This window comes from Westerdykella ornata (genome assembly GCF_010094085.1).
Source record: "Westerdykella ornata strain CBS 379.55 unplaced genomic scaffold EI97scaffold_12, whole genome shotgun sequence".
Classification (NCBI taxonomy): Eukaryota; Fungi; Ascomycota; class Dothideomycetes; order Pleosporales; family Sporormiaceae; genus Westerdykella; species Westerdykella ornata.
The window spans coordinates 27,603-50,088 of record NW_022986862.1 but is presented as its reverse complement, the minus strand read 5'-3'; the positions used below and the strand labels follow the sequence as shown (position 1 = coordinate 50,088).

At 53.0% G+C, this 22,486-nt stretch overlaps 9 protein-coding genes across 9 annotated transcripts; 4 read left to right on the top strand and 5 right to left on the bottom strand.

Annotated features, from left to right (window-relative positions):
• Nucleotides 1-267: 267 nt before the first annotated feature.
• EI97DRAFT_378520 (uncharacterized protein) lies at nucleotides 268-636 on the bottom strand (the record flags this gene model as incomplete). The annotated part of the gene is made up of 1 exon (XM_033795665.1): nucleotides 268-636. The coding sequence occupies one exon, from the start codon at nucleotides 634-636 to the stop codon at nucleotides 268-270; it is 369 nt and encodes a 122-aa protein (XP_033653331.1).
• Nucleotides 637-1,319: 683 nt separating this feature from the next.
• On the top strand, nucleotides 1,320-3,216 carry EI97DRAFT_433734 (bifunctional protein folC). The gene is made up of 3 exons (XM_033798450.1): nucleotides 1,320-1,459; nucleotides 1,506-1,637; nucleotides 1,690-3,216. Exons 1-3 carry the CDS (start codon nucleotides 1,439-1,441, stop codon nucleotides 3,073-3,075), a joined length of 1,539 nt encoding a protein of 512 aa, XP_033653330.1. The 5' UTR covers nucleotides 1,320-1,438; the 3' UTR covers nucleotides 3,076-3,216.
• An 803-nt stretch (nucleotides 3,217-4,019) lies between these two features.
• EI97DRAFT_458805 (uncharacterized protein) lies at nucleotides 4,020-4,769 on the bottom strand (the record flags this gene model as incomplete). The annotated part of the gene is made up of 1 exon (XM_033800941.1): nucleotides 4,020-4,769. One exon carries the CDS (start codon nucleotides 4,767-4,769, stop codon nucleotides 4,020-4,022), a length of 750 nt encoding a protein of 249 aa, XP_033653329.1.
• A 1,775-nt stretch (nucleotides 4,770-6,544) lies between these two features.
• Nucleotides 6,545-7,342, top strand: EI97DRAFT_355657 (uncharacterized protein; the record flags this gene model as incomplete). The annotated part of the gene is made up of 2 exons (XM_033794902.1): nucleotides 6,545-6,991; nucleotides 7,166-7,342. Coding segments are annotated over 2 exons (624 nt in total), but the record flags the coding sequence as incomplete, so codon positions are not given.
• A 1,212-nt stretch (nucleotides 7,343-8,554) lies between these two features.
• On the bottom strand, nucleotides 8,555-9,934 carry EI97DRAFT_433733 (uncharacterized protein). Its single transcript, XM_033798449.1, has one exon. The coding sequence runs from the start codon at nucleotides 9,548-9,550 to the stop codon at nucleotides 8,873-8,875; it is 678 nt and encodes a 225-aa protein (XP_033653327.1). The 5' UTR covers nucleotides 9,551-9,934; the 3' UTR covers nucleotides 8,555-8,872.
• A 1,811-nt stretch (nucleotides 9,935-11,745) lies between these two features.
• On the top strand, nucleotides 11,746-13,126 carry EI97DRAFT_55496 (uncharacterized protein). The gene has a single exon (XM_033802909.1). The coding sequence runs from the start codon at nucleotides 11,994-11,996 to the stop codon at nucleotides 12,984-12,986; it is 993 nt and encodes a 330-aa protein (XP_033653326.1). The 5' UTR covers nucleotides 11,746-11,993; the 3' UTR covers nucleotides 12,987-13,126.
• Nucleotides 13,127-13,812: 686 nt separating this feature from the next.
• Nucleotides 13,813-14,274, top strand: EI97DRAFT_442783 (uncharacterized protein; the record flags this gene model as incomplete). The annotated part of the gene is made up of 1 exon (XM_033799777.1): nucleotides 13,813-14,274. One exon carries the CDS (start codon nucleotides 13,813-13,815, stop codon nucleotides 14,272-14,274), a length of 462 nt encoding a protein of 153 aa, XP_033653325.1.
• Nucleotides 14,275-14,900: 626 nt separating this feature from the next.
• EI97DRAFT_378201 (Isochorismatase hydrolase) lies at nucleotides 14,901-15,778 on the bottom strand (the record flags this gene model as incomplete). Its single annotated transcript, XM_033795651.1, has 4 exons — nucleotides 14,901-15,297; nucleotides 15,354-15,580; nucleotides 15,633-15,667; nucleotides 15,715-15,778. The coding sequence occupies 4 exons, from the start codon at nucleotides 15,776-15,778 to the stop codon at nucleotides 14,901-14,903; spliced, it is 723 nt and encodes a 240-aa protein (XP_033653324.1).
• Nucleotides 15,779-16,866: 1,088 nt separating this feature from the next.
• EI97DRAFT_378389 (24-dehydrocholesterol reductase-like protein precursor) lies at nucleotides 16,867-18,396 on the bottom strand (the record flags this gene model as incomplete). The annotated part of the gene is made up of 1 exon (XM_033795660.1): nucleotides 16,867-18,396. One exon carries the CDS (start codon nucleotides 18,394-18,396, stop codon nucleotides 16,867-16,869), a length of 1,530 nt encoding a protein of 509 aa, XP_033653323.1.
• Between the last annotated feature and the right edge of the window lie 4,090 nt (nucleotides 18,397-22,486).

Here is a 22,486-nt window from a genome sequence, read left to right as displayed (position 1 = left end):
CGGACAGGATTACGACGTCGTTGACGGAACCTTTTGCTATTTAGGGGTACGTTAAGTTGGGGCAATATTGTTTTGCCAACAATGTTTGCCACATGTACTACCTAGAGGGCACATATGAGTGGAGGGAACTTAGCAGAAAAATCAAGAAAATAAGTGCATGATAATAAAGGAAGAAATTTCTCTCATTTCGTTGAATTCATGTCGAGGGATTTCGTAAGACTCATAACGCATATTACGCCGTCTTTGTGCTTTCTACTCCCCTATACCCTATGCTGGTGGACCATCACCCTTGTGGGAATCCGCAAAGCAACGCATCGACGCAAATTCCGGGACACCCGAACCCAGCCCTGGGTACCTGAGCGAAGCAATAATAGTCCCAGTACAGCCTCCTCTGCTATACAGCAGGCAAGTTCCGTTTTCATCGGGTCCGATGGAGCGAGGTGTCTGGACGCCGGTGCCGGGAATGCGACATTGGCTTGAGGGGTCATTCCAACCACAGTAACCGGTGAAATCGGGACCGGTGCAAATGTAGACTCCGCCGGGTAGGCCCCGTTTTGGGAAGATAGCGATGGGGCTTGGACTCTGCGCGGGAGTTGAGCGGAGAGGACTGGCGGCTGTCATGGTGATGAGGTGCATGAGGGAGAGGATGATGGATATAATGGTGGTAGTCGATTGCATTTTCTCGGTGTAGAAGATCGGTTTTCTTGCAGTGTTTGATAGAAACGTTCAGTCAGTTTCTAGCAACTGATTCCTAGCGAGCTGCCAGCATTTGGGCTTTGACGGGTCATAAGTACGCAGTAGGGTTGGAAACTTTTCTTTGCTTTTGAGTCATTTGGAATGGGCTGCAGATGGGTAACAAAGACTCAGTGTGGCTGTATTTGGGAATCCCTTGTGCTACCAAACAAGGGACGAATTGTCGACAAAGCGTAGGAGAAGCGCAACGAGGAACGGCCTTTGTCTCATCCTTCTGTGGCGGCATCTCATTAAATGTTGGGCCGGCATTCGCATGATTGCCCGGGCGGCCACAAACAACTCTTGATTGAAGAATAGAAACACTCTGCAAACAGCAATCGGATAGCGTGGCAAGAAGTGGGAATGCGAAGAGAAGATCTGCGACATCATCTGCCGTTTTCCTACCTGCTGCAATCAAGACATTCCAGTCGAAACTCTATTTCCCATGTGACGACATATGTCGTTTTGTTGTTTGAACCTGACGAAGATGCCTAAGTGTCTATCGCGACGGACTTTCTGGTGGTGATGGTCCGTGCACTTGCGTCATTGGGCCGGAGTAATTATTATGAGAACTGTTCGGAAAACCTCCAGAGCGAAGTTAAGTCCCAAACCCCTCATGTTGCTGTTGCTATCGCGGAGACGCTGCCGGACCCTCCATTCTTGCTCCAGATACTATAGAGTTTACTGCACCTCAGGCCCCGCGACCATGTCGAAGCGGGATTATGCCGTATGTGAAAGTCTGCACCGGATACGCTCAAGCCTAACAGCTTCAGGCCGCCGTCGAGGCGCTCAATACTCTACAGTCGAACTTCTCAATTGTAGATGCCATACGTAAATCCGGAAAGGGGATGAATAAACAGGCTATCCCTGAGATGATAGAGTGGTGTCGGAAGATTGGATACAAGGTGTGCGCCTCCCTTGTTGAAGCCATTGTACAGAGTTGATCGGAGACCTTAGCCCTCTGATTTCGACCGGATAAGACCCATACACATCGCTGGTACGAAGGGGAAAGGGTCCACTAGCGCTTTCATTTCATCCATCCTCGCCCAGTATCTTCCGTCCGTCCCTTCATCCCCCAACAGTCCCACCAAGATTGGACTGTACACCTCGCCGCACCTTCGCAGCGTACGAGAAAGGATACAGATCAACAACGAGCCTATATCTGAAGAGAAGTTTGCAAAATATTTCTTCGAGGTTTGGGACCGATTGGAGGCCGCGGCAAAGACTTCGGACACCCCCGCGGATGCGCCAACAAAGCCGGTGTACTTCCGCTATCTGACACTCATGGCACTACATGCGTATCTAGAAGAGGGTGTCGATACTGCGGTAATAGAGTGCGGCATCGGCGGGGAGTACGACAGCACAAACATCCTCACAAACCCCACTGTGACGGCTGTAACGAGCCTGGGCATCGATCATACGGCGATGCTTGGCTCCACCCTTCCAGAGATAGCGTGGCACAAAGCCGGGATTTTCAAACCTGGAAGCGTTGCACTCACAGCTCCGCAAAAGGAGGAGGCACTCGCAGTCCTACGCCAACGTGCTGAAGAAAAGGGCAATATACTTCATGTCATTGATGTCCATCCGGCCCTCGCGAGCGGTGAGGTGAAACTGGGCCTTTCAGCTGCCTTCCAGAAGGTCAACGCTTCCGTGGCCATCGCCGCGGCCGCAGTCCATCTCCGTCGTCTAGGTCATACGTCCATTTCGGATCCGTTGTCGTCAAATCCCATCCCGCTCCCTCCAGAGTTTGTACGCGGCCTAGAACAAGTGAAGTGGCCAGGGAGATGCGAGACCCGGCGTGAAAGTGGCGTTGCGTGGTACCTCGATGGCGGCCACACGCTCGAAAGCATCGAGGAAACAGGCAAATGGTTTGCGGAGCAAATATCGTCCCCATCGGGATCGCAAACCTCTCCCCGTCGTATCCTCATTTTCAACCAACAGACGCGAGATGCTAATGCTTTGGTGAAAGCTCTGAATGATGCGCTCATCGCGGGAAGTCGCTCAGGATCTGACCGGATTGACACGTCGCGTATTTTCTCCCACGTCATCTTCTGCACGAACAAAACTTACAATACGGGTTTCAAGCCGGATTTGGTATCCATTAACACAAACCAAGCCGAAGTTGACGATTTGTCGGTCCAAAAAGCTCTTGGCAAGGCGTGGAGCGAGATTGATCCGACGGCCACTGTCAGTATCAAGAGTTCCATAGAAGATGCTATACAAGAAGCACGGAAACAAGCACAGGAATGGAGAGCAGATGGCAGTTCCAACCTCGAAGTCCCTGTGCTTATTACTGGAAGTTTGCATTTGGTTGGCGGTGCTATCGATGTTCTGGAGGGTTGATTCCGAAAGGGAGGAACAGCATAGAAAAGTGCCAGAAGCGGGCCCTTCCATGATTGAACGTTAAACAGGAATATGCTCGCAATCAACTGTATAGTAGGTTATTGTTTGATACCCGAATGGATAACATTCAACATGTGCCAGGTTGATCATACCTTCGTTACACATTGCTGAGAAATCACACATACCGTTGATAGGACATATCATTGCCATTCCAACCTGGTAGACTGGCGGTGATCTTTCGGATGTTCCAAGGTTTGTGCATAGAAGTAGCTCAACCGGATCCAAGGACGGACTTCATGGGACGGAGCAACATGTATTCTGTCATGTAAGTGCCATTCTTCGAGGTTCTTATCTTCGTCTCATAGACACTTCCAGTCTGTAGGTTCGCGTCGGGGCTGTTCCCAGGTAGGTCAAAAGTCTGAGACCCCTGCACGGTCCACTTGCGCCAAACCACCGCCATACTTGTACATAACACTAACTCACTATAAAGCGCTCTTTTAGCAGAAAACTATCCGTGAATCAAATTCCCGGACAGGAATTGTCTAGTTCCTAGCGCGCTGCCCCTATTTTGATGCGTGAGGGTGGTGCTACTATACCTAAACATTTAGCGGAGCTCTGCTGCATGCTCGCACAGAGCCGTGAAACGCACCTTAGTCACGGATTATCGAAACTTAGTATTTGTAAAGGAAAAAATTGTATTGGTTGCTGCCTACACATGTAGACAGTTTCAGAAAGACCTATGAAATTCTACTTGCTTGGTGTTAGTAGTGGCAGTGTTCCAACACCAGTCTATCGAGGCCGATGATGCCCAGGGGTTACTGAAGACCCTCGTCATGGGAAAGCGATTTGGCGGAGTCTTCTGACATTCAATGCAGGAACATAGATCTGTAAGCCCGTACCTACCTTTAAGCCACCGTGACTTCCGGATGTACGCTGTCTTCGGGCTAGTGATATAGTTCACCGTAGTACTCCTCGTCGCGCAGCCGAATGAACTCATCACGGGCATCTTCATAGTGTTCGCGAGCCGCACACAACTCCGCTAGGACGCGCTCCGTCTCCTCCACCGCTTTCTCGTAGTCGTCCTGAAACTTGTCCTGGATCTCGGTGTACATCTGAAGTTCCTCTTCTGCAGCTCGCAGGTGAGCCGCCGCGTGGGGGTTGCGCTGGCGAATCGACTTGACCTTCTCCTGCGCGATGACCCGGGCAACGCGAGCAGACTGCACATTGGTATTAGCTTGCATCATTGCATCCATGCGGCGAGTGTGTTCCTCAAATAAGCGGTCGCATGCATCAGCACCTGCCCTAAAGGCGGCGGCGACCCTAGCTATGGGGAGATGCTGGGTGTAGGGAGGGGGCAGTCCCATGGCAACATCCAGTCCTTGAGCACTGATCATTGCGTCGACTATAGGGCGGAGAGGATGGGTGGACTCACCTCGGATTTGCGTGCCGTAGAGTTGGTTGCGGCAGGTGGGACAGGTGTTGTTGTGGTGAACACGCAGCCATGTCAGGAGGCACTTCGCGTGAAAAGCATGGGGCCGAACGCACGACTTGGTAATCACGATCAGTTCGGACTCATCGGACGCGTACGTCTCTTGGCAGAGGGGACAGCAGGTCTCGTCTCCAGGAGGCGAGAGGTGGTTTGTCACGCCCTCGCTGAAGAGGTGCTCAACGTCGCGGTAGTATGGAGCATCCATGTTTGCGGGATTCTTGCCTCGAAAGACTTGTAAGGTTGAGAAATACGTACAAACTCGAACGTCGGCGGTTGTGCAACGGTCTGACCTTGGGTTATGATTCAAGGCCTCGATTGAATCGGTCTGGGGAATAGAATTGAGTGCGCAGAAGCGCCAGTATATGTAGGCGAACCTGACGCTGTTCCATGCTCTGTACAATGTTTAGACATATCTTATACGTTGATAATGTGCCTCGCTATAAGTGTAGAATGAGCGCTTTTCTGGATGATGATTCAAATTCACAATGCTTTCCAGTATGAAAGTGCGAACATTGTGTTCCCAATGACTACACATGTTCTCATAGGATCATAGTCCAATTCACTTGTTGGGACTCACGTTCGGGGTGGTCAATTGTACCATCATATGCCGTCGTCCGAGCTTGAGCAGATTTGTGCGGGAGTAACTCGTGCCCAGATCAACCCGAGATTTCGATGGGTCCGAGAAGAATTGAAGCACGCATGAGTAAAAAAAGGCAGTGGGTACAACACTTGGGGAAACACGTGCAGTAATATATATATGCACTGTAGAACGACGTAGTTGGCGTTTTCTGCGTGACTGATATTAGAAACGAAGGTAAAGGAAGCTTGTCTACACGCTTACAATGTTTAAGACATGAGGGATTCCCTAGAAGCTCCAATCCAAATGGGTACTACTACGTGCAAAGGGCTACATCAGAGAGTCCCTACGTACGATAATTGATGTATGTAACCATAAATGCTTCGTAGAAAGCCGCTGGCTTGGTCTGGTTTTCGTACAGGTCCTAAGATGCCTAAATCAGCGTGGAGTTGATGAAGGTTAGCCAACTGCTGACTATCCGCTAAATATCCGGGTCTCATACAAATTCCGTTGGGTGCAAGCTTCGTAGAGAGCTGTGGGCTTAACATGTACGAATGCTCCATAGCGAATCACGTACTCTCCTATTTTATGAACGTCCGATGATACTCAAAATTGAAAAGGCGGTGTCCGTAAGGTTATTTCGGTGAAGGTGAGAAGGCCTTGCCCAAGGTCGGACTAAGTATGTCTTTCACTCTCTGCTCACGCATCTTCACTTCGTCTAACCTCCGAAAAGGTAGATTCACCTGCATTTGAAGACAGTTTGTAATAACCTACATAAATATTAGTACCTTCACAGTTACCGCTATTCCACCGCTATCCGCGCTCACCTCAGAGTTTTATAAGACAGAGCCAACGCAACCTGCTTGCTCATCGTCCAACCTCCCAGCTCCCACTTGCAACCTCACACCTTCAACATCACGCTTTCCAATCTCACTCCTTACAACAACCTCAACTGTTCTCACGGCTCTTGAGCGTAAATGTACCCCTTTAACTCTAACCACATGGATTCAGGTCATCCCATCAGTGGACAAGCAGCAGCTCATCTGGCGCGACTCGCACTTGCACACGGAGAGAGCAACGCTCTGACGAGCCAGGCCGTTCCACACCGTTCGCCCTCTATAGTCAACTCCGCTCCCGCCGTCGTTGTCGCGCCTGTCTCATCGACGGGGAAGAGCCCACATGGTGCCGCTCAAACTCCACCCGCCGCGACCTTGAGAAGCTCAGATCCCCCGACCATGAAGACCGCGAGCGCCGAAGCAGATGGCCATCAGACCGTCCCGATGAGGGTAGATCATCCCGTCCGCAATGGAAATACTTGGAAATCATATGCTAGGACATCTGTTGTTCAAGACTGTCCCGGAAATGTCACGTTGCAGCCCATCGCCCCTTCCTCACCGCTACATCCTCTCCCTACCATGTTTCGTTACCTCGACGCCCTCCTCCTCCAGTGCCGCCACTTGCACGACAAACCGCCTCAACCCGACCTCATCTGCCCCATCTGCAGCTACGCGTGGGACAAACCACCCATCCGATCCACGTTCCTCCCCCTCACTCCCTGCGGCCATTGGGTTCACTACCGGTGTCTCATTTGGCGAGCCAGCGCCAACCACTCCGACCGAGCGAGATGCCTAACCTGCGGCGTCGTCCTTTTCGAATGGGAAGGCATTTCCATGCTCACGCTAGCCACACGAACCGGACTCCTCCCGATCGAGAACCCGGCTCTCCAACGCAACTACTTCGACAACGACGCCAACATGATCGTTACCAATACTAGGGAAGCGTACGAAGCGGACTGCGCCGTCATCGAAAACACAATCTATACCTGCTTCAACGAGGAGTATGTTCGTACGGTGGCGAGGAAGGAAGCGGAGAATGCGGCGGAAGTCAATCCGCTTGCTCGCGCGCGTGCGTCACAGTTCGGTTCCATCCCGGCGTCCCTTGTTCAAGCTCAGGCCGGAGGTGTGAAGACGAGTTCGAAAGCCATTCCTGCTGACAAGTCGCCGAATTTGCCGCAGGTGCTGAAGGACGTGCTGGCTGAGTTGCATAGGCGGGAGAGGCCGAGGGCGATGTGGTTGAAGTATCACACTGATGAGGGGTTGGTGCTTTGGGAGATGCTGGTGAGTATCAAGTTGAAGCGGTTCATTGAGGAGAACTGTGGCTGGGTGATGGGGACCGATGGGTGGAAGCAATTTGAAGAAGGGCTGGAAGATATGATGATGAAATTTCAAGAGAAGGTGCAGGCGGTACAGGCAGTAAGGAAGTAAATTGGAGTGGCTGGCCTAAAAGGTGAGGGGCTTGTGAAGTGAAAGGTGGCAGAATAACGAGGTGGTGGCTCAGAAGGCACACTTGGACATTTGAGTATAACCTGGCCGGGAAATCCGCGATGAGAGAGGATTTGGGCGAATACAAAATCCTGGAATGTTAGTCAAATAGATTATGGAGATACCGCTCAGAACTACTACGTGTAATCTTGCCACGGAGGTTAAAGCGACAGGTCTGTTCCAGCGTATTAAACATGATGGACTCGGATGGAGAACGTGCGGGTCGTCCAACAGAACTCGAGTCAACACCAAAGCGTCAAAACCAAAAGAGGCTGGTAATTGCAGGTGTTCAGTCCCTGGGCTCCTATTCTGGACTTCAGTTTATGGTGCGTCGTCTGGATAGGGGCTCCATATGTTTGTGTCCAGTTATTTCCTTGGAGCTAAGAAACCTTGTCCATATCCATGCTTTCTCTGCTCCGATTCAGAAGTGAACTTCAGAGACACCATGAATAGGGGAGTAGCAACTAGAGCGAAGTCAATTCAAGATAGATGGAGGGATAACACCTCCATGCTTGAATGCTAAATTAACACTTAGAGAGAAGAGGTTTAGCTTTCGTGACTGTAGAGATGTGATCTGCCTCCCTACACTGCATCCACCCAGGTGATTGGGTACGAAGGCGGATCGTGTTGCCCGACAGAATCTACCGTTATGTAGTCCAGTCTCTTGCGAGGAGTGTGCGAAGACGTACGAACGAACAGTCTCTCGTCCGGTATCTCAATCCGCAGAGGTAAAAAGTTCCTGGGTTGCGTGCGCCTTGGAGTGGATGTATCTAGCATAGATTGACATGAATGAGGAGACTTTTGCTCTAACCGAATACCCTACCCTATCAACCCAAACCACTGGGCCTATCCGCAAACAACCATCAGCAATATGCAAGAAACACCCGTCATCCAGTCAGCCGTCAGCCACCATCATATGCACACTGATTATTTTTATAAGACAATTGTCTCTCCAACTCCGTCATCACGTCAGAGCGGACACTCACGGAGCCCTGATCTCACCATTGCGAAAATTCAGCCACATCACAATCACCCGTCTCCGCAGTGGACGGTGTTCAACAGCACGCACAGGCAAAAGAGCAAGCAACACAGGCAAATAAAAAAGGCGCGACTCACACGGAATCACACCAAGGCATAAATTGCAACAGCTACAACTACCGGTATAGCCGCCGCACAGTGCGCAGGCCCAAGGCGCAAGAAGCGAAGGTGAGCCTAGGCTCAGAAGCAAAACAAGGACCGAACAAAGAAGGGAAGGACATCGAGATCGAAATCTCTCCATTGCCGATCGAGGCTAGATAAAATCTCCAAGCTATTTTTCACATAAGCATCCCCAGTTCTGCTGCGATCACAGTCAGAATTTCCGTTGCTCTGCAACCCGTCAAATTCATCCATGGCCGCGACGTATGCCTGTCAATAGCCAAGATCGCAGGACCAGATTCCGTTGTAGTTGGCGCAGCCGATCGTCTTGTACTTGTCCGAGACGAGGATATCCGCGTGGCCGGTGCTGGTGTAGTACCAGCCCTTGGAGGCCTCGGCGCAGACGCCGTTCAGGCCGGGCATGTCGGGGCGCTCGCAGAGCCAGCCGCCGACGAAGACGTGGTAGAAGTCTTCGGGACCGCCGGGAGCGAGGACCTGGCCCATGGTTCCGGGGTTGAGCTGGTGGACCATCTGGCCGTTGCCGTCCTTGCAGGTCTTGAGAGCGTTGGCCTCGAGCTGTGCGTCCACGGCCAGTTTGGCGAGACCGAGCTTGCCACGCCACTCGTCAACAGTGGCCATGTAACCGGCGTTGGCAGGAGGCTGGTACTCGGGCTCCTTGACGACCGGTGTCGGGGTCACGACAACGACTTTGGTGGAGGAGGGAGGAGGGGGAGGCGGCGGTGCCTGGTAGGCGAGGGTGGTAGTCGGCTGGGCCTTCTGCTCCGTGGGCTGCGCGGGGGCAGCAGTGGGCTTGCCGGGATAGATAGTGACATATTCAGTGTGGATGACGGTATGCCATACGACCTTCTTGTGGCCGGGGCGTCCGGCAGTGGGAGCGGCGATGGCGGAACTGGCGAGGCCGAGCAAAGACAGAGTCTTGAAGGAAACCATAGTGACAGTTGTTAAGTGTGTGAAAGGGTCGTCTGGAGGGCTTCGACAGAGAGAGCGAATAGGGGTGGTGGTGGTTTCGCTGGTGGTGGTGGAGTTGTTGTTCTAAACAGTGCTGTAAAAGAATGTACAGTCCCGAAAGGAACTCAAAGGAGCGTGATGTTCGAGGTGAACGAGTGGTTGTCGAAGTCGCAGACTTGTGACAGCCCGCGACGGGGGGACCGTCCAGGCGCTTTTATAAGGAGGAGCAGGGCATCATCTCCGCCCGTGTGGCTCGCCGAGATCTCGTCCATTTGCAGCGACGCACTCCTTTCATTTGCACACGAGGCCCAGGCGCGTGTCCTGCCACCTGGCCCTGGGCAGCAGGGCATGCGTCGCGATTCGTCGAGAGGGGAGAAACACTGGAGACAGGCACAAGGCACAAAGCCCAGGGGGCGCACAGCGGCCAGACAGGCACGTCGAGAGCAACAGTAAGCGAACGACTAAAAATGAACGCTTGCGGGCCGTGAATGTGCAGTCAGGGGCTCGAATACGGACTGCCCAATGATGGCAAAGGGGACGCCCTGGCTGGCTGCTGCACCATGCCCCAGCAAACGCCGTTTCAGTTCCCTTGTAGCGCTCCAACCAACGTGCGGTGCCTGACCGGGCTGTCCCACCGGGGTCCACCATTATTGGACTGGTCAATGACCATGACCATGCTGTTCTCCTGTCCAGAAGTACCGATATTCACCGAAGCCCTCCACGACTTTGCTCCCGGGCGATATGCCATCAGGTCCACGTCGTGTTCTGGGGCGTTGCGGTGTTTGCCCATGCTCCACTTTCATCCATCTCTTGAGAAAGCCACTACCGGGCGTCCATGGGGGACTTTGAAGGAACGGGGAGGATCGGCCAAGGGTCCAAAGCATCTGCCCTGGTAACGGGCTGATGAAAGGAGGTCGCACTGCCGCAGCCCAGCCGTCAACGAAAATTGGACAGATGGAAAAACCTTATTAGAAGAAGCTGGACGATCATGTGGACCGTTGTGATAATGTCGCAAGAGGGACGATGGCGCTTCCCCGGGCTCCTCGAGGCTCGCAGAGTCGCTCGCATCGATCAACATCGGATCGCCGGTTGTCTATCGTCCATCAAGCAAGTGGTTCTTCTGCTGGACTCTCTTCCAGGAACCAGGGCCAGTGTTCAATAGTCCATCACCAAGGTCCAAGCTCACACCCTCGGAAATGATGGTCGCCCCGCGCGCAACCCTGAATAATGACATGGACCCGACCAATGCGGCAGGTGTCGAGCTGATCTATGTATTTGTTGGAGAAAGCAGCCAGCGTAGTGAAAACCACATGGAAGACGACAAACACACCTCCAGGCTGGATCTATCGACGTGCGCACGATTAATACGCCTTGAAACCGAAACAAGCCCTACGAACGGCGAGAAGAGCTGGTAGATGTGGTGTCGTCAAGTTAGTACGTGCTCGCACTGCACGACAAAGGCAGTGGTTCAATCGTACTGTTGTCGCGAGCCCTGGAGTCTCAACACAAAGCTGGTGAAAGGTGGAAGTGCTGCTCCAGTGTGGTCAGCGGTGCGGCATCTCCGTATCTGGCACGGCTGCATGGTGGCATTCTCGTCGGCGAGAACAGGTAGTGGACTACAGTATGTATCGTGACGGGCGATGCGTTGTCGTGGAATGAGTGGTTGTTCGCGATGATGCTTCCTTCGCTTTCCCCAGTGGTAAAGTCTTGGCAGTTAACCCTATAGCTATCACGGCGTCTCCTCTGCCTCTCCTCAGCGTGGAGCTAATCCAGCATACACCATCACGGGAAAGCATCCTGCGCATGGAATTACATCTAGTTGGAATGCGTACAGAGTATTGCTAAAAGCTCCTGGGGAAGCGCCAATTGCGACATATAGGGCCAATGCTTGTTGTCCCATCACGTCGCAGCATTCACGGTGCCCCTAGGGTCAAGCAGAAGCATTTCTCCATGACGAGATTTGAACTGCGAGCAGGCATAGGGGCACGAAGTCAGAACAAGCCTTTCAATCGAAACCGTTTCGCGTTTCACAGAAAACCGATTTGGTTGACATGTGAGACGACGCTTTCGTCCAACCAGCTCCATCGCTTTCACAGAGCGACATGCTGCGGCTTTCTCGACAACGAGAAAGGCGAATGCAAGCAAATCGATAACGCCAACGACATATCCAGTCCCAGGGACTTAGCACACATTGACGGTCCTTCCAAGGTTGCCATGAGCATGGCCACCACGAGGCCGAAAACACTTCACAGACAGTGAATCAGACTCTACGTCACTTCGACCTCATACCGTTCACACATACCGTGAATACGCCAAACCCCGGAACCACCCTTCTCAAACGGCTAGACTTCGAATACCGCTCAAATGTGCGGGGCACGCCTCCTCCCGAAACTTTTCGCGTACAATCTGCGCTGACCCCTCCACCATGCCCACGGATCGAGAAATCCAAGACTACACCCTGCGTCTCACCGGTCTCGTTCCCTCCGACCTCCCCCCCACCGACCGCGCATGCCCAATCTGCTTCGAGCCTTACGCCCAGCAGCTCATCTACAGTCCTCTTCATGGTCTGCTCTGGACCTCCACTTTCGAAGGTGCGACGACTACGGCCAATCTAGGCGGCGCCGGCGAATATCCCGTCTCGGTGCGGAGTAAGCATCCCAGAAGTAGATGCAGGCACGTCTTTGGCAGCCGCTGCATCGAAATGCATTTCCGCAGCGGAGGACCGTGCTGCACAAAGTGCCCTACCTGTAGAGAGGAGTGGTTCGACCATGAAGAAGCGGTTCTGGATGAGGAAATCGGGGCCGGTGTAGAGTTGGTCACTACAGACGCTGGGGACTTAATGGCCGATACTAGATCCGCAGAAGGAGTGGACTTTGTGAGAATAGAGGTTCCTCAGGCGGTAAGGTTAACGGCGAGGAATAGGGAGGTGGCGAACCTGCCCGGGAGAGGTCCTGAGCAACGGGAGGTCTTCAACTACTTTCCAGAACCTCCGCAGACATACGTCTACTCTGTTCACGAGATGGCTCCGACGGGGATTGCCGTGCAGCCCAGGACGGACTTTTTGCGGTTGACTGGCTCACAAGCAACACCTCGTGCCGCACAGCAGGAGCTGCCGGAAGAGAGGGAAGAACTCCCAGATGTGCAGCGGCAGGATCGACTTGACAATAGAGGAAAGCTCAACAGGGCGATTGCTTTCCTGGAGCGGATGCTCTTAACTCTTGACATTGATGAAGCGAGGGATGGGCTCACCTTACGGGTACAGGAAGTTGAGAATGCTGTTGAGAATCTATGGAATCAACTAGGGAGTGGAGGAGATGATGCAGACCTGCGAGCAGCACTCATGCAACCATTTCGGGTAGTTCCCTCACGGGCGCGCGTTCCCTCAAGTGCTACGCATGACGGGTTGAGCAGATCATGAGGCGGCCAGAGACGTCCCAACCAGGCAGCAAGTCTTAGGCTTTCCAAACCTCTCAAGCACACTCAGGAGTCATATACATGTCTCTGTTTCGATGCATGCTCTCCACAATTACTTCCATATCAGCATCTAATGAATATCACAAAGCCTCTCTGCCAGTATCTCAAGTTCTTGTGAAATACTCACTAGTCGCATGTCCCAATAGTTTCGTCACGGTTTTACAATCTACAAAGTTCGATGCCATCGCTTCTATACGGAAGGTGGGTGAGGCCTTGCAAAATGTTTCACTGTGGCGGATCTGGATCGGATTGTAGGGAACTGGCGCACGAGGCTTGCTCTGATGAGGGTTATCCAGCAGAGGTGACGTTACTGCAGGCTTCTGCATCCGACTGAACAGCTAGCAGGCGCATGGATATGATCGCGCTTGTAACCGGTTCTACAGCGCCTCTGTTCAGATGTAACCAGCCGTGAAGCCCATTTCCCAATGACCTGAACAGATTGTAGTTCAGTAACTTGCGGCGAACAGGTAACCCAGCCCACAGAATAAGTGCACGGGGCTGTTCGGCCAGACGTGAAATGAGGATGTAGGCAGTATGTGAATTGTGACAGCTGGTCAGTGGTGACTTCAGCGACAATGCCATGCGTAGACCGGATTGAATGTCATGTACGTCGCATGCATGATGATGACGTGCCTCCCGAATATAAAAGGGGTTTCCCACCGCTTCTCTTTCCCCTCCCGGCACTCAAAAAACCATCAGAGCCACTTCCCATTCATGATAATACATCTTCCTCGTTCGAAAAGAATATAACATATCTGACTCGCATCGCAATGCCAGACAGGATCCCAGAATTCATTATCCAGAACTTCCTCTCCCGCCATACGGAACCCGTTCCACTTGCATCCTTGCCCGAAGACGAAGACCACTGCCCCATATGCTTGCAACCATACACTTACAGTGAACAGTGCACCCATCCCGACATTGGCGAAGGTGACCCAGAGTATCCCCTCAGGATAATAAACTGTGGGCCATGCCAGCATGTTTTGGGTCGCCGTTGCGTGGAGCGGTCTATCCGCCAAAACCACGCTTGGAGCCATGCGTGTCCTTTGTGTCGACAGCGATGGCTTCTTCCGCGACATGCGGGACGTAGCGAGTTGCTGGCGGATATCCGGAGGAGTTTGCAGCTGTTGGCGGGGATGGAGAGGAGTGAGGTGACGGGGAGGGGGCTGGACGAGATTGAGAGGTTGATGTTGAGGTCTGAGGAGAGGTTGCTGCAAACGAGGTGGCTATGACCTTGGACGATGAAATAGGCACGCATGGGCTTGGGCGCTTTGCATGTATAGGCAGTATTGATTATCCTTTTACGCGGAACTGTTCTACTATGTGAAGCACCGGCGCCGCAAAGACTAAGGTCAGAATAAAGCGTAGAAGATGTTGAGGCGATAGAAGAACCTAAGGTAGGCTTCTAGATCCTCCACAGCTGAGGCTCGAGGGAAGTCATGCCAACCCTATATAATGACCAACCTATGCAGGGGACTTAGTCACAACTTCCTAGCTAAATAGCAACACCTGCCGCATCTACGTAAGTAGAAGCTTCTTATCTACATATCTATGCAATTGCACCCTAAGGTAATATCTAGGTTAAGAAGAGCATTGTCCAAAGCAAAACCGGAAGTGACGTCGTTTATATATATGTGTCGTGCAGTAAACGCGGCTACTTAGTGTGCACTACCTTCCGATTTTTGACACCTCACAACCGATGCATAATAAACTGCGTACCGTCGGCTCCGCGATGCTCTCAATGCAGATCCCGGTATTGGCTAAACTTCCTCCTTACTCTCGTACACTCATCTCCCCTCTAACGTCACCTCTTCCTTCCCAATAGCCTCTCTATGCTCCCCCGCCATCCACGGGTTCCCTAGATCAGTTCCGCCTCACCAGGAATAGTTGTCCCATTCTCCACCGCTGCGGCATGACCCCTAGCAATATACCCATAAACCGGCATATACCTATCCAACCATGGCAGGACCTCCTTGGCACCAGGAGTATTCCTCCAATCGCGCATCAAGTCGCACACAATAGCGAACAAGCTCACCAGCTGCACGCCCGCCTGCTGCATGCGCGAGTTGGCAATGTCGCGCACGAGCGGCGTGTACGTGCCTGAAGCCTCAATGTTGGCGAACACGGAGTAGCCTGCGGCACGCAGGGAGAGGGCGAGAAACGCCGTGCAGACGTCGGTCGTGATGCCGGCGACGATGACCTGTTTCTTGCCGGTGGCTTTGACGGCTTCGCGGAATTCGGCATTGTCCCAGGCACTAGTGCCAATGTTAGCAGGGTTGAAAAGATGTTTGAAGTGTGTGGGGAAGCGTACTCGACTTCGCCGTTGCGCTTGATGAGGGGAGCATCAGGATACATCTCCAAGATTTCTTTAGGCAACGGGCCATTCGGCCCAGTTTCCGCCGAGGTGGACAGAATGGTCGGCAGGTTGAACAGCTTGCCCAGCGCTGCATGGGCGAGAATGTTCTCCCGGTACAGCGTCGGATCCCAATCTCGAGCCGTGTGATAGAGACCAACTTGGAGATCAAGAACAATGAGGACCTGCGTGTCTGAGCCGTGATCCTTCTCGGTCAGCTGGAGAAATTCTACTTACGGAATTGTTCTTGTCCAGACGCTCCCATGGAACAGCTACAGGGTGTTAGAAGAGTTGAGCAGAGTCTCGGACCGACATATACCATCTCCGCAAACGGCATTGGAGAGGCCGGCGGCCACAAGGGCAATGCTTGAAAGGAACTTCATCTTGAAAGGCTGGTTTTCGTGTTTCCACAGTGGTGCTTTTGTTCCGAGAAACTGGGAACTGGAGGCTGGATAGGATACAGTCCCAAAGGCCAGGAATGTCCTCGTCTTATACTTTTCCATCTGCTCCTATACGTCCCATGCACCCTTCTCTTCTGCATATTGCAAATCCCCGACAAAGGCCTACGTCTGAGAAACAATTGACACTCATCGGATAGCAGCCAATGTATTGGTATGCGGTTTTGGGTTTATCCCGGAGACACCAGCGCCGTAAGGAAGACAGACTCTCAGGGACTGGCGCCGCCGCAGTCGTGGCGTATACAACTCAAGCCTAGACCTTGCCGCGAAGTTACACTGCCCTACTCCCAAAGCGGCCTTTGATAAAAACTGTGCCAGAGGTAAGAGCATACTACCGCTCTGCGGCCAATTGGGTACCCGAGACCTAGATCCGAGATCCAGTCCCGTAGCGACTCGTTTGACATCGTACGGAGTATTGTCTGCAATCTAAGGTGGAGCGGCTCTGCATTGTAAGCAAGACCCTGTCTTACTCATCAGGGTAGGCGACTGGGAATCCCGCGCCAAGGAGGGCTGCTGATAAGTTGTTTGTCAGGCTTTGGAGATAGGTATCCCCTGTGGAATATGGATCTTCACCAACGATACCCGCGTGCTGGTAAGAGGTAACGGCCTCGAAAGGGCCCGCATGCGTTTGTGATAGGTTGACAAAGGCGGAAAAATGTTAGCCGGGCAGCTTGGTGAGCACGCGCGGATAGATTCGAGTTGCGCAAGATGGAAGCGTGGAGCCTCATGGTGATGCGATGAGTTGTGCCTGACAAGTGCTGACGAAGCACAGCGTTTAACTATTAGTCACCCATTGCCTTGTAGTAAATAGAGTCTAGGAGAACACGCTTTCTCACCTCGAAGTAGAGTCCAGCGCATGGCCGCATATGTACGTGGGAATATCTGGGGCAAATCTGGGTTCAAACGGCTCTGCTTTCGCAAAACCCAGTGTCTACCCCAGTGTAAGCGATCCGAAAGAGGGCCATCCGAGGGCGGAGTTGTGCTTGTTGAACCGGGAAGAAAGGCGTATACATCTATTTCTTCAACAGAAAGTCACTCTGTACCAACAGTCCCTTCGTTGCGCTCGCGATTCCATATAACCCTCCCAATGGATAGATATCCCAAATCCTCCTCCTCGCCCACTCCACCCAGGATTCTTTGCGGTGGACTTCCTCACCCCCGGCAACGCCCTTCAAGTCCACCTTTACTTTATCGTACACAGATGGTAAGGACTCCGCATGCCACCTCCGCCGCAAAGCCATATACCTGTCTTCATCGTATATGCGCCAAAACTCGTCTTCCGTGTAATAGGCGTGCGCATAGAGGCATTTCAAGCCCCCAAGCTCCTCCACTTTGGCCTCAAAATCGCGGTTCAGCCGAATGAATTCGTGTGGGTCTCGGGGACCCATTCCCCATATCCCAACATCTAGCAGCATATCCTGCCCGATGTTCTTGCCCATTGAGAAGTTCTTGGCGTCAGGAGGTGAGGGTTTCACAGGACACAACCACAACGGCCACAATCCTGTGCGTTCGTCCGTCCACCGGATGAAATCTTCGGCGTTGCGGTAAGGAACGGCGAGATCCTGGATGATGGTTTGGGAGGAGAGACCAGAACGATGGAGGGCGTGGATCATGGTGCGAGTGTACATGAAAGGGTCAAGTAGGTAGCGTGTCAAGCGGTTGAATGGGGTCATGAAATACTTGAATGCTCGCAGGCCTGACCAGAAAACGCCGCGGTCATAGCGGAAGAGGTAGGACTTTACCGGAATAGTTTCCTTGTAGGGCGTGTTACCGTGTAGTGTCCTTTTGAGAATGGCTTCCGCATGTAGATAGAACCACGGATCGGCTGCTTTGTCGAATGTTTGTGGCTTCCTTTCCGGAAGAGGGGTATCTGTCAGTCTTCCAATCATGATAACTCCGCTGTTCATAGAAAACAGTATCCCATCCATATAATCAACTGAAGGGTCTTTTTCAGCGTCCTCCAGCACCCTCAGACTCTCCTGGACACTAGAAACAGGAATGTAAATCAATTCCACATAGCTCTTCGCTTCAACCAACTGCATTTCCAAGAGCGTGATGATACCCAAAGTGCCGCAGCTCCCAGCACAGCCAAGTAGCAATTCGCGGGTCTCCGGGTCGTCTTCAGAAGCCCAGACCACGTCGCCGTTACCAAGCACGATCTCGGCAGCTTTGATGGTGCGGTCAAAAAGACCATAGCGAAAGGAGCTGCTCTCTCCAGAGGTTCCCGAAAAGCCGCCTCCAACAGTTATGTTGGGCAACTCCATGACGATTTGCGGAAGAAGGCCGTGGGCTGTGGTTGCAGTGACTAGAGCATCCATTGGCACATTGGGCTCCACGAGGACTCGTTTGCGGGATTCATCAAAATGAATGACACGGTTCAAGGCGCTGACGTCAATGATTTGGTCCCGTTTTCGAGCCGAAACCCGTGTGGAGAGTGTGGAGCCATGATAGATGCGGAACGGAGTCCTCGACTGATGAAACTGGCGTGTTTTTTCCGCGATGTCCGCAACGGCGGATTTGTGATGTTCGTCCGAGACAAGCATGGCGGCTAGTGGTATATGTGGGCTAGTATATAAGGTGATGTAATGGTGCAATGATGGAAAGTTGGGACGAAAGGAGGGTAAGGAAATTGGCCTGTCGTAAGCAGCCAAGACATGTGGGCCCAGGCTCCATTTGAGATTTCCGAATGAGATGTTTAAGGGCTGCCCACGGAAGCTTGGACTGAGAGTTGTAGGCGAGTGAGGTGCTCAATCTTGGAGATTTGGACTGCAAAGGTGTCCATAAGCGAGGGGGGAATGCTCGTGGTAAGCATAAGCGTGAAGGCCATGTTCAGAGGAGGGCGATTCTGCTTCATCCGTATGCGAAGGACATTATTCATGTCCGCGGGCAGGATACGGTTGGTTGCAGGAACGGTAACTAGTAATGCGTAGAGCTTTAGATGGCCTAAAAAAAGTTTAGCGTCCTTAGTATGTTTCCTTTTCAACGGAAACCCTGCGCCGTTGAGGAGGTGCGCTGAGAAGAGAAGAGTTGCCATGGGGGAAGCAGTCCATCGGCAATGTCGTGCGGTGCACGTGATGTAAAACATTCACTGTTGCTCCAAACTGTGTCCGATCAGAGCAAGAAGTCACGTTACCAATGCAATAACACACGTAGACGTCACTCATGGTGGAACAGGAGACCGAAATGTTTTTCATACTGTGCCCAGGTGGAGCTGGAGTATTTCAGGCGCACGTGCCATGACCCAGAACTGACGTAGCAAAGCGCCCCCCAGGCTGCCAACCTCCTCCATTAATTTCCACACTTCCACATTTCCACATTTCCCACCACGCCTTTTTCCTTCACTTCCCAACCCCACCCTCGGCATCCCATTTTTGGCTTTTCGGTTGTCATTTTGAATCCAACTGTCTTGCATTGGAACCTTTTTACTTACGTGTCTTGCTCACACCCAAAGCTTCTCGCATTGCTCGACATTTATTTACCCTGTCGGTCTGCGAGACGAGCGCGCAGCTTCATACTCCCCAGCCACCATGGCCCGCCTGAGCGGCCTGGCCTCCCACTCACAAGGCTCCGGCGAGCCTTCCCGTCGCCGTAAAGGCCGCAAGAGCAAAGCAGCTTCTCTCGACGCCCCGACCAGCCCAATGAAGCGACGCGCCTCGCCCCCTCTTGAGGCGAGCTCCAGCAAACGCGTAAAACATGTCCAGGTCCAAGTAGAAGACCCCGTCTCCCCGTCGGAGCCTATCGACACCATCAGACTCGTCTCCTCAAACGTTGAGCGTACCCGCCGCCGATTTTCCGAACCCCTGACAACACACGAAGAGAACCCCGACGATCATGGCCTGCCCGCCGCCGCCAGCCAGCCGGTTCGGACCTCGCGCCGTCCTCGCATGTCCATGCCGGCGAAGCTTCATGCAACCGCGCTGGACGATGTCGAAGAGGGTAACGAGGTACAATTTGCTCCTTTGCAGGCCGTCTTGGATCGCCATGCCCGCCTCCGCCTGCGCCGAAACCACCTTAGCGAGGAGATGAACGACATCGAGGATCACAAGAAGCGGGATGCTAAGCTCCGCAAGGCCTTTCTGGACGTCAAGCGTCAGCTGGAGGAGAGGGAAGCTCGTATCAGCGAACTAGAATATCAGCTTGAAGCGAGCCGCTTGGGGAACCTTGCCCTCTCCGCAGACGAAACCGAGGATATCCGCCACCAGCTTGCGGCTGCCCAGCAGGAAATTGAGAATCTGCGCAACTCGTCCATCTACAGTCCCGATACCACCATTCTCGCTCAAGCTGACACGTACGTGTCGGATGACGAGGACGAAGACTTGAACCAAGGCCTCCTGCTTGTGGATCCTGATGAGCTTGCAATTCCGGAAGATAAGATGCGGGCGTCACCAATTCCGAATGGCTTCTTCGCCTCTCGAGCCCTGGAGGCAAGCCAGATTACTGTCGACTCGCTATCATCCCAGCCTGAAACCACGCGCGATACGCTGGCCGACACCTCCCAAACCAGCGTCTCCATCGATATCCCAGATAGAATTTCCGACAAAGCAGTTCAGCGATATGAGTCGGAGATTGAGTCGCTCATGCGCCGTCTGGCCGATGCGCAGGGTGCCCTCCGGTGCATAACGATAGAACTGCAGAACTTGGACTTCATCAAGGCTGGGTCGTCTACTGCAGAGATTCTCATTGCCCTTCGACACATTCTAGAAGACACACGTGAAGAGTACGAAAAGCTGTTTTCGCGCTCTACGGTTGGGTTCAACAATGCCGATCTCCTCCAGAAGCTCATCGAAGAGCTCAAGGGTATGAATGCCGAACTCCTCGAGAAGACGCTACTCAGCGAGAAGCTCAATCAAAAGACTACGATCCTTCAGGGTCAATATGAGACTCTTCTGGGCGTTCTTGCGAATGAAAATGATCGCAACGTCGAGCTCGAAGATGAAGTCAAGAAGCTTCAAGAAGTCAATGCCAAGCAGGAGCGTCAAATCCAGGATCAGGCCGACGAAATCACTCGACATCTGGAGGAGGAGGAACGTCAGCGCGAGTTGCTGAAAGAGAATGAGGCCACGATCCACGGACTTACGGATGACCTCGAGGATAAGGAGACCGCCATCCAGCGCATTAATTCCGCCATGGACAAATATCGTGAGGAAGTCCAGCATCTTACCTCAGCCATCCAGACGCTGGAGCAGACCCATGCCGACCGCATCGCCAGTATGGAAATAGAACACGCGGAGACAGTTGCGGATCTTGAGAATCGTTGCAGGGAAGAAGCTGCAGCTCTCGCTGAAGCCGAGGAGGCACTTCTGGAGAAAGATCGAGACATCGACGCTCTAGAAGAGAGCATCGACAATCTGACTAGCAAGTGTTCGAATGTCTCGGAAAGAGCAGACCTTCTTCAGCAACAACTTGAGCAGGAAATTGCTGCACGTGCCGATGCAGAGCAGCAGCGTGACGAAAACGCCGAGACGGCGTACGAGCGTGCCAACACCATTGAGAACCTCCAGGACAACCTCGCTGATCTGGAGAGGGAGCTTGCGGATCTACGTACGAATCTGACTGCCGAGCGAGCTCAGCGCCAACAGACCGAAAACGACCTCGCAGATGCAAACAAGGAGATTGAAGCCAAGGAATCGCAGCTTCACAACTTGGGTGTGCAGGCGAATGAGTTGCGCTCCAAGTTGTTCCAGGTTCAGCAGGAACGGGAGACGTCGCTGGCCGAGCTAAAGGAGGAGTCTCAGGCTCGTGAGAATGAGCTGAACGAATCCCTAGAATCAGAAACTGAGCGGCGGCAGCTGGCTGAGCAGGAGGTAGCGGACCTTACCACTCAAATCTCGGATCTTGAAGCACAGCTTCAGCGGCTTGAGCAGGAGTGTAAAGAGCTGGAGATTGCTAGATCCACACTTCAAGCCGATCGCGAGCAGCAAATTGAGCTCCTGAACGCACAGCTGGACGAACTAGTACAGCGCTATACAGCTCTAGAGGCCCGTTCCAAGGTCGAGATTGATGCTCTCCAAGCGACCGTCACGGATCTGACCAATGAGCGTAATGCACTCAACGACGTGGTCCGTCGCCAGGAGGAGACTGCCCAGGAAACCGCGAAGATCCATGAGGAGCAAATTACCGAGCGTGAGGACGTTATTGCGGGACTAGAACGCGATCTCCTCGCAGAGCAAGAGAAGGTTGCAAAGTTGGAGAAGAAGAACCAGTCCTTGGAGGAGCGTGTGACCAGTGAGGCTATGGAGCTCTTGAATATGGAGAACGCGCACCGCGAGAAGGTCGGGGAACTCAACCGAACCATCAACGAGCAGAGATCCATCATTGATGAACTTACGGCCAAGATGGAACAGCGTGCACAGGATCACGCCAATGAGGTGGCCGACAAGGAGCGCCAGATTGAGGAGCTCCAAGTCGTCGGTGCACAGCGTGCCGAAACCATCACCCTGCTCCAGGCTAACGTCGAGGAGCTCAAGGAACGGTTCCGTCTCCAAGCAGAAGATGCCGAGAACACGATCAATGCGCTGCTTGACACCAACCGCAGGGCTATTGCTCAGCAAGAGGCGCTCGCTGAGGAAACCAGGAGGCGGAAACTTGAAGCCCTTCAGGCTGTCGCTGAGATGAAGGTCAAGGGGTTGGAAG

What these genes read in the sequence shown, in the direction of transcription:
- EI97DRAFT_433734 (XM_033798450.1), top strand. Translation starts at nt 1,439, where the DNA reads ATGTCGAAGCGGGATTATGCC. An exon ending in TGTCGAAGCGGGATTATGCC is followed by an intron (nt 1,460 to 1,505) that starts GTATGTGAAAGT and finishes TAACAGCTTCAG; the next exon opens with GCCGCCGTCGAGGCGCTCAA. An exon ending in GTCGGAAGATTGGATACAAG is followed by an intron (nt 1,638 to 1,689) that starts GTGTGCGCCTCC and finishes CGGAGACCTTAG; the next exon opens with CCCTCTGATTTCGACCGGAT.
- EI97DRAFT_433733 (XM_033798449.1), bottom strand. Translation starts at nt 9,550, where the DNA reads ATGGTTTCCTTCAAGACTCTGTCTTTGCTCGGCCTCGCCAGTTCCGCC.
- EI97DRAFT_55496 (XM_033802909.1), top strand. Translation starts at nt 11,994, where the DNA reads ATGCCCACGGATCGAGAAATCCAAGACTACACCCTGCGTCTCACCGGT.